Source organism: Belonocnema kinseyi, chromosome 2, assembly GCF_010883055.1.
Source record: "Belonocnema kinseyi isolate 2016_QV_RU_SX_M_011 chromosome 2, B_treatae_v1, whole genome shotgun sequence".
Taxonomy (NCBI): Eukaryota; Metazoa; Arthropoda; class Insecta; order Hymenoptera; family Cynipidae; genus Belonocnema; species Belonocnema kinseyi.
Genome location: NC_046658.1, coordinates 133,725,804 through 133,736,030, shown reverse-complemented (window position 1 = coordinate 133,736,030; position 10,227 = coordinate 133,725,804). Strand labels below are relative to the sequence as shown.

General features: G+C 24.1%; 1 protein-coding gene across 1 annotated transcript in view; it reads right to left on the bottom strand.

Moving 5' to 3' along the window:
- Positions 1-10,227, bottom strand: part of LOC117182992 — a 28,957-nt gene that overhangs the window by 11,829 nt on the left and 6,901 nt on the right. The window contains exon 2 of the mRNA XM_033376119.1: positions 9,019-10,012. Coding sequence (XP_033232010.1) covers positions 9,019-9,621 — 603 coding nt within the window. The 5' untranslated portion in view covers positions 9,622-10,012. The remainder of the gene's footprint in view (positions 1-9,018; positions 10,013-10,227) is intronic.

The window sequence follows — 10,227 nt, the reverse complement described above, 5'->3', positions numbered from 1 at the left end:
TAGTTCTGAATTTTTCAAAAAAAAAATTCTAAAATCGGTGCATAATTGCGTTCTAAATGTCATTTTGAACCTCGTTTTCCGATTTCACCCCACTGTGCGTAGTGTCAGTTCAGACGAACCAGATATTTACGTTCGGAGAACCGGCTTTATGCAAAAGGTCATAACTTAAACCGTGCACAAATTCAATTTCGAGTGTATCCTCGAAAAAAATTTCCCTTTAATTCATACTTCTCGGGTATTCTAAGAGGAAAAGTTTTTAGTTTATGACTTTTAATTTAGAAATTGTATTTTATAATTGTTACTCGCGAAAATTAAAATTAGATTTCGAATAAAATTCTTTTTTTTTTTTTTTTTTTTGAAAAAAAACCCGCGTGTAGTAGAATGTATTCCGCATAAAAATATCAGAAACTCTTTTATTTTCTCTGAAAGTTTACAACTAAGATCTATGATTCAAAAGTGCATTCGTTCTGCATACTGAGCAAAAAAAGGGAAATTCCCAGGAATGCAAATACGATTATGTACAAAAATTCACCACACCTATATTTAAATGTTGTTCACATATACACACACTATAAAACTCAGTTATAAATCTCTAGACGGTAACTTCCAGGAAACTGTTTCTACATATCAACAAGTGCTTAGCATCGTTAATTATTCAGATCATTGGACAGAGAGGTTTTTAAAACCAGTTTTTCCACTATGTACACCGTCTGGCATTTCCCATTGGATTTTCTATTCTCCTACTTCTTTAATCTTTAATTAACTTCAAATGACTCACTATTCCCAGACGGAATAATTATTCATAGTTTATACAGAGTGGAAAAAAGTAAATATCATTTTCATTTTTTTTATACGAAAAACGTCTAAAACAAGTGAAATTATAAACAATTTAAATTACATTATTCAACAACTTTTGAAATATTAAGAGTTTAAATTTTGTAAATGAAATGAATGGATGGAATGAAGAGGATTAAACTCGCATTTTTGCAAAATAAAAGCGTTTAATATCGATTAATTGTAAATTCAAAGTATTTTAATTTAATAAATTTGTAATCGGAAGTTCTCCAAATTGAAAAATGTATACCAGAATTTTTTTAATTGAGAATTTTAATTACAAGGATATTGAATTTTTTATTTCTAATTAAAAGCGTTCAAAATTTTAATTGAGGAATCTGGAAAATGGATCATTTCAGATTAAAGTTTTTAAAATAGGATAATATAAAAGCGTTCAAAATTGTAAAATTTTATACTAATATTATAATGTTGGAAATTGGATCATTTAAAGTCTAAAGGAATTTGAATTGTGTGATTTTTTAACAAAAACATTTAAAATCGAATAATTTAAAGCGTAGAAGTTTTGAGTTTCGACACTTTTTAGTTCGAAGCGATTAAAAATTGCCAGTTTTACACTGAAAACTAAATTGAATGTCTGAAAGTCAAAGCTTCTGAAATTGTAAAATTGTCCTTACAGAAAGCAAATTACAACTTAACATTAAAATTGATGAGAAATTTTTTTTAAATCTAAAAATAAATTTAACGTCATTTTCAATGTTCAAAATGGAACATTTTTGAATTGTAGACCTTTCAAATTCCATCTTTTCATAAAAAAGATTGGAAATGAAGTAATTTTAAATGAGAAACATTAAAAACGAACAAATTTATACTATGGAAACTTCAAAATTTTTAACTTTTAAATTCAAATAATTTTCAATTAAAAAATATTAAAATTTGAAAATGGAAAACTAAATTGAATGTTTCCAAGTGAAAGTGTCTGTAATTATAAAATTGTCATGAAACAAATAAAATTATGATTCCACATTAAAATTAACAAGAAAATTTTTTCTAGAAACAAAAAATAAATTTGCCTTAATTTTCCTAATTCAAAATGGAATTTTTTTTAAATTTTAAACCTTAAAAATTGAATTATTTTTTGATAGCGTTAAAAATAAAGTACATAATTTTAAATAACAAATATTAAAACTTAAAAATTCTACCACAGAACGCTGAAGCTTATACGAATCGGAAATTTCCGAACATTCGGCAATTTCTTTAGAACAGAGTTAAAATTATATGTTTTATAGTTCAAACTGTTCAAAATTAAACAATTTTATTTTTAATACAAAAATTTAGAAATTAAAAGATTTTATATTAAAATTTAAAAAATAGGAAAATTTCAAAACCTTAAAAATTTAAATCTTTTCCTATAGGAATGTTGAAAATTTGAACAATAAAATTCAAATTAATTATTATTGTAATACTTCGAATTAAAAGCGTACAAATCGATTATTTTCGATTTCTTAACTTTATAATTTAAATAATTTAAAAGTTTTATATAAAAAACTAATGTGAATACTTCAAAGTCTAAGCTTCTGAAATTCTAGAATTTTTCAATGTTATTGCATTACGAAATTGTAATTTAATATTAAAATTAATTAGGAAATTTTTTTTAAAATTGAAAGAGAAAAATTAACAATTTTTTATTCAAAATAAAAATTCAGAACTACAAACTTGTAACTATTCAAAATAATTAAATCCATTATTAGTTCCCGAGGTATCAGTTACTGCGTTTTCATTTCCTAACAATATAAATATAAATTTAGGTTTGAAAATCCCGACAATTTAGAAGAAGTTTTTTTTTTATTTTATAGAATTATACTTTTTAGAAAAAGTATCAGTTTGGAAAATATTTAGGACTTTTCGAATCACTTAAAATAATTATAATTTTTCTCAAAAGTTTAAGGAAACTAAACAAATTACAAATTTGGAATTTTTTGGCATGTTTTAAAATCTTTTCAACTTTTCTCTTGAAATTAATTTTTAAAAATTAAGAATCACTTTAAATATGCCCTGAAATCTTAAGAATATTTTTGCATTGCAATTTTTCCTAAAAGTTTTAAGAGATTCTAAAAAATTAAAGAAAGTTACCTTAAAACCGTCCAGATTCTTCTTTTACAAATAAGAAATTGTTTTGCAATTTAATGAAAATCTTGTTAACTATTCTTTTGAAATAAATTTTATACAATAAAAAATTATTTAAAATTTTACTAGAAATGTGAGAACTTATTTTCATAAAAAGTTGATCAATTTTTTGTTTTGATTTTTCAAAATTGGAAGTTTTTTTTTTAAATTGTTTGAAATTTTTTATTATTTTTGTACCTTTTTATAATTTCTAAACATCACTTCAACTATTTAAAATTTTTTGTAAAATTTTTTAATCTTATAGAAATTAAAACATTTTCTTCAAAATCATTTATGTTTAGTCTTTCCCGAAATTTTATTTAAAAATTTGAAATGTTTTAATATCTTCTTAAATATTTTTTTTTGATTAATTTTTCTAAATTAAGAATTAATCTAATTTTTCCCTGTAATCACAACAAAAGAATGTTGTTATCTTAAAATGTTTCAAAACTATTGAAAGCTTCAAAATTTTATTTAAAGTTTCCCTAAAATATAATACAATAATAAAAGCCAATAGATTTTTAATTACCTCAAAATCTTATTGTCGGTACCTAATTTGTTGATCATTGCGGTCTTTATTATTAAAGAATCATTTATACTTTTAATTTTCTATGCTGGAAATAAATATTTAGAACTAAAATTTATTATTTGCCAATTTCGATTTACAAAATTCCATGAAATAAACAAAAAACTGAAAACAGTCACTTAAAGTGATGTAACACAGTATGCAACCAATTAGGCATTACACATGTCCGGACGATTTTCGATTATTTCGTTCCGCCTACATTTTTAGATAATCATCAATGGCATGCCACGTGCGCGAATAGTGTCTCGATAAGAGGGAAAAAATAATTATTAATACAAAATACAAATTTTGAATAAATACTTTTTTTAAATTTTTTAATTTGTTTTTAAAGTTGAAAATAACTTTTTTATATTTTTTTGACAAAAATGCAACTTTAGTTGAAAATTCATCTTTTTGGTATGAAAATCAACGATTCTTTTTTTTTTTTTTTTTTTTGAAAATCCACTATTGCCCTTTTCTTTGAAAATTAAGTTTTTAAACTAAAACTGTAACCATTTATCTTTTGATTAGAAATGTATAATTTTCAATTATAAACTGAGATATTAAGTTGAAAATTCAACTATTGGGCATCAGTTGGACAATTCGATTGGGAAAGCATCTCGCTTTAATTTAATTATTGTTTTTTTAGATGTGTTCGACTCCGGAGAAGATATAAAGAACCTGCAAATTATTTTGTTTATGGCATAAATATATTTATTATATATATTCATCCATAAATAATTAATAAAAATGTGAAGAGAATATTCACTAATTTTATTGTTTTCTCAAAATAAAAACTAGTGGAGAATAATTTTCACACTTTATTAGTTAGTTGAAAATGTAAATGTTTGCTTCCAAAATTAACTGCCTGCTGAAAACGCAGTTTTTTGTTAAAATTACATTTTTAAACTAAAAGCGGAACTCTTCCATTATCGGATGAAAGATTTTTGTTAGTCAAAAACTTATCGTTTTAAGATAGAAATTTAACTTTTGTTAAAAAAACTAAAAAATGCTTATTCCACAAATTAACAACTCTCGTCTTTCTCAATATAAAATTAATCTTCTTTTTTAAAAATTATCTTTTTGGCTATGGATCCAGCGATTTTGTTAAGATTTAGTCATTTTCGGTTCAATTCAGCTGGTCTGAAATTCGTTTTTTGTTTTGTTTTTGAAAATTAATTTCTTAAACTGAAATGTAAATGTTTCATTTTTTATTTAAAATTAATTTTTCTTTTTTAATTTACAGATACAACAGTGTGGAAAATTAAACTCTTTTGTGAAAAATTCATGTATTTTATTGAAAAGTCGTTGTCTTTTTTGGGTGATTTAAATTGATGGAAAATTCGTACTTTTTATCGTTAAAAAATAATTTTTTCAACTAACAATTAAACCATTCCATTTTTTGTTGAGAACTTACCTTTTCTAGTTAAAACCTTATTCTTATTAGACTAAAATTGAACTATTTATTTGAAAAATTAACTACTTAGAATAAAACTAATTCTTTTTTTCAAATTCTTAATGTCGGGTGAAAAAATTAACTGTTTTGTGGAAAAATCGTCTTTTTCAATTAATTTTAATTTGTATTTGGTAGAAAATTGAACTAAATTGAAGTTTGTTTCTTTTCTTGAAAATTAATTTTTAAACTAAAAATTTAACTGTTCTATTTTTAGTTAGAAACATGTCTTTTTTAATTTGCAATCCAAATCTTTAAATGAAAAATCAACTATTCTGGTAGAATATTTACCCATTCAGAGGAAAAATAAACTATTTACTTTCAAAATTTAATACTTGGTAAAAAATGTGTTATTCGTTAGAAATAATTGTTTTTAATGTAAAAAATGTAACTATTCCATCTTAGAATGAAAACTGATCTTTTTCGGTTATAAACTTAGTTTTTTTAAATAAAAATTAAAATATTTAAGTAAAAAATAAACTATTTATTTAAAAAACTAACTACTAGCTAAAAAATCAGTTTTATTGTTAAAAAGTTAATTTTGTAAACTAAAAATGTACATATTCTATTTTCGGATAATTAAATAATTTATTTTAGTTAAAAACTTATCTTTCTTAGTTAAAAATTCAAATATTTCAATAAAAATTAAATTATTTATTTAAAAAATTAACTACGTTTCGGGTAGAAAATTTACATGTTTGTGGAAAATTCGTCTTCTTTGATCAAATTCAACTGGTCCAAAATTCGTATTTTTTGTTTGTTTTTTTAAGTCAAGTTTTTCATCTAAAATTATAACTGTTTTATTTTTGGTTAAAAATTGGTCTATTTATTTTTAGTTTAAGATTCCTATTTGGTTAAAAATTGAAATATTTTATGGAAAATTTTTGTCTTTAATCCAAAATCTTCTTTTTTGACTAATTTTAATTAATATGAAATTCGAACTTTTGTAAACTAATTTCTTCAACTAAAAATTGAATCATTAGGTTATTAGTCGAAATCTGATCTTTTTCAGTTATTAATTGAAGCATTTAGTTGAAAATGCAACTATGTGATGTCGGTTTCAAAATTCGACAGTTTTGTGGAAGTCATATTTTGTTGAAAATTCTTCTTCAATTTTTGAAAATTCATCTTTTTCGTTGAGGATTCAAATATCAAATATCAGATATCGAATATCTGTAAATTGATCTTTTTACATTGTTAAAAACTTAACTATGTATTTAAAAATGTACCTTTTTTCGAAAATTATTCTTCTTCTTTGCAAATTCATTTATTCTGGTTAAAAATTCATTTTGTTAATCAAAACTTTAAATACTTTGTTAAATTTTGTTTGAATATAGAATAATTTTTTAGTTGAAAACTCGACATTTTGGTAAAAAATTAATCTTCTCGTTTGAAAATTGATCTTTTTTAGTCAATAATTAATTCTTTTTGGTTGAAAATTTAAGTGTTTTGTTCCAGCCTCTTTTTATATTATGCAAAATTATTTGTTTAAGTAAAAATTAAACTATTTCATTTTTGGTTAAAATATTTTTAGTAGCAAATTCATTTCTTGCGAAGAAAATTTAACTATTATATTAAAAAAAAAATTGTTTGAAAATTAATTTTTGAACCTAAAAATTGAGTAAATATTTTATTTAAAAGTTGTCTTTCCTGTTTGAATTCAACTGTTGTTTTATTTAATATTACAATTTTTGGGTGGGACATCAATTATTAAATTTTATGTTGAAAACATGTTTGTTTTTTCTGTTAAAAGATAATTTTGTTAACATAAAATTCAACCATTCCATTTTTGGTTTGAAATGTTTTCTTTTTTAGATGAAGATTCACTTCTTTTATTGCAAATTATATACATTCTTGGAAATTTCATTTTTGGATCTAAAAATTTCATTATTCAATTTTTGGTTGAAAAATAATTTTTTTAGTTGAAAATTTGTTTTCTTTTAGTGAAAAATTTAACCTTTTCAGTTAGAACTTTAAATATTTATTTTTAAATTTATGTGTTTTGTTGAAAATTTACCTTTCCAGTAGAAACTTAATCTTCTTGTTTGAAAAACTCATCATTTTCGTTCAAGATGGTGAGTTTATTATTTTTATATTATTAAATATAAACTTTGACTAATCATTTATATAAGAAGCTATTTTTCATTTATTAAATTTAAATTTTCGCAAAACAGATTTTCAACGCAGAAACGGTTTTTTTACCAAATTTTTCATTTTCAACCAAAAGAGACGAATTTTTAATAAAACACATTAATTTTCATCTGAATGGTTAATTGTTAAAATAAAAGACACAGATTTTTAACAAAAATAGACAAGTTAAATTTTCAGTTAATCAATTTTGAATGAAAGAAAACTGATATTCACCAAATTATTTGAAACTAAAGAAAAGAATCTTCAACAAACTTAAATTTTAATAGTTGACATTCCAATAACAAAATATTAAAAATTAAAGGCTGTTGAATTCAATCAAAAAGGACAAATGTTCTACAAATCCTGTTATTTTTCAAATAAAAAAGTTAAATTTTTAATTAAAAAATAAAGAAAAATAAAAGACAAATTTTCAATCAAAGACAAGAAACTTCAAATGATAAAATTTTAATAAAAAACAGTTGAATTCAACCAAAAAAATAAAGTAAATAGGGAAGAAAACTCTTAAATGAAATATGTGCTGAATTTTCAAGTTCAAAAGTTAATTTTGAAACTAAAATTTTTTTGGAAGTAAATAGTTAGGTTTTCATCGAAAAATAAATTTGATACTATCAAAAATTGTAACCAAAAATGAAATAGTTCAAATTTTAGTTAAACAACAAATTTTGGATAACATAAAAGGAGGCTGGAATAAAATACTTAGATTTTCAACCAAAAAGAATTAATTATTAACAACAAAAGATGAATTTTTAAACAATAAGACTATACAATATACATTTAGAGAATTATATAAAGCCTTGATTAACGCAATTGGTTTTTAACTAAAATGAAGGAATTTGCAAAGAAGAAAAATAATTTTCGAAAAAAAGTGAATTTTCAAACAAATAATTAAATTTTGAACTATGTAAGAAGATCAATTTACAAGAAGAGAATTTTTAAAAAATTATTCAAATTTTCAATGTAGAAATTATTTTGTAACAAAAATAGTCAAATTCAACCAACAAAGACGAATTTTGGGGGAAAATACGTAAATCTTCATCGAAATGGTTCATTTTTAATATAAAAGACGTGAATTTCTAACCAAAAACAGATAAGTTAAATTCTCAGTTTGTCAATTATTAAAATTGAGGAAACTTAAATCAGATTAAAATCGTTTTTAACTTCCAACAACGTTCAGTATTTTTGTCGAAAAAAAATATATATTTCCATCAAAACGGTTTATGTTAAACCAAAAAGATGAATCTTCAACAAAAAAACGTTAAGTTTAATAGTTGATATTGCAATCAAACAATATTTTCAATTAAAATCGGTTAAATTCAATCGAAAATAACAAATTTTTAACAAATAATGTAATTTTTCAAATAAAAAAGGATCTGTTTTTATTCAAAAATATAATCGAAACAAATAGAAGACAAATTTTTCAAGCAAAGGGAAGAAACTTCACGTGATAAAATTTTCATAAAAAAAGTTGAATTAAAAAAAAAGAATCCTCTGAAAAAAGTTAGTTTAAAATTCTTTAAATATAGTTTTTTATTTTTGCTATAAAAAATAGAAAACTTTTCAAAAATTGTATTATCAAACGCTCTTTCAGTAAACAATAATATTATGTTTGTGAAATTCAGAATTATGCAAGGAAAAACTAACCGTGCTTGAAATATTAAATTTCCTCTTTTCAAACTGAATAACTAATCCTTTGATCTTTGACCAAAGAACTATAAACTTTAGTTAATAATTTGTATTAAAAAGAGCTATTTTTCAAATATTATGTTTGAATTTTTCAAATTAATTAGCCAGTCGTCGTAAGGTGGAGAGTCTAGTTATAACGTCAGTCCCACCAAACTTAGGTTAAGGAGGGAGGATAGAATAGGATAGGATTATTCCATTTTTAACTCACCATCACTTTCCCATTATTCTTGTACACATGCGCACTTTCAGTGACGTAATTCACTAACGCATCTTCACAGATAGGTGATCCTACTCCAAGCGTAAACAAATCCACTTCATCCGAGAGATTAAGAAAAGATTTAAAATCCTTCGCAGCCTCCCCAAAAACACACGACTTTTCATCAACCTTAAAATATTGTCCGGGCGGACAGCATTTTTTCGCACTCAACACATGAGGAATTTTCGATGAAATTTCAGAATCTGCAAGATCTCCTGCATCATCGTCACAATACACAATAATCGGAAGATTATTTCCGGTCTCGTTGTTGTGCAAATTATCCAGACACGCTGACTTCGAAACGTGAAGATTATCCTCGCGTATCTTATTCAGAGACATAAAAAAAAATCCCTTTGAGGATCTGCAGTCTGGGAGTCCTCTGGGACCTAAATTATTTATTTCGACTGTGAGAGAAGACACCTCTACACAGGAAAGGTTTCCTTCAACATCTTGCAAAACCTCTTCTGTTGAACAACATTTTCTCAATTCAGAGCTAGAACTAGCTTCTAAAATCTGGTCAGTCGAGAGTAGCACAATCAAAGAAAAAAAATTCATTTTGACAGTTTTAATCCGAAAATAAAAAAAAAATTTCACTGAAGAAGCCCTCAGTTTTTAGTGCTTCTGATCCTCTTCCCTCTCTGTTCTTCAGAGATTAGCATTCAAAGTTTGGATGAGATCACATGGTCGAGGATTATTTTCATGTCTATTTTTACTTCAATGCGTCTCGCATTGTTGCAGTTCCCAATCTCGACCACTCACAATTTTTTTTAACACCTCTCCTTATTTTTTATTTATTTATTATGTTTTGCAATCTAAATTTCGCACAATAGTTTCCTTATTTAGAGAAACTTCCTTAAGAATTGAACTAATCAGAGGAACTCACAACGGAAATTGATAAGTGATAAGTCACTACTCTTAAAATAGTTTTGTCCCTTCCGGGCCCCTCCTTGAGTTCACAGAACAGTAAGTGTTTAAATGATTAAATCATGTGGTTCAAAGAACTAATAAATTTTCACATTAGCTTATAGGACACATTTTTTGTTCAGCGGCAATATTGAGTTAATTTTCGGGTCAAATGGCAACATTCAAGGTTGAATTTAATTACAGTAATCTCTAGCAACTAAAAACAAAATTTACATATTACGTAAAAGGCCGTATTTA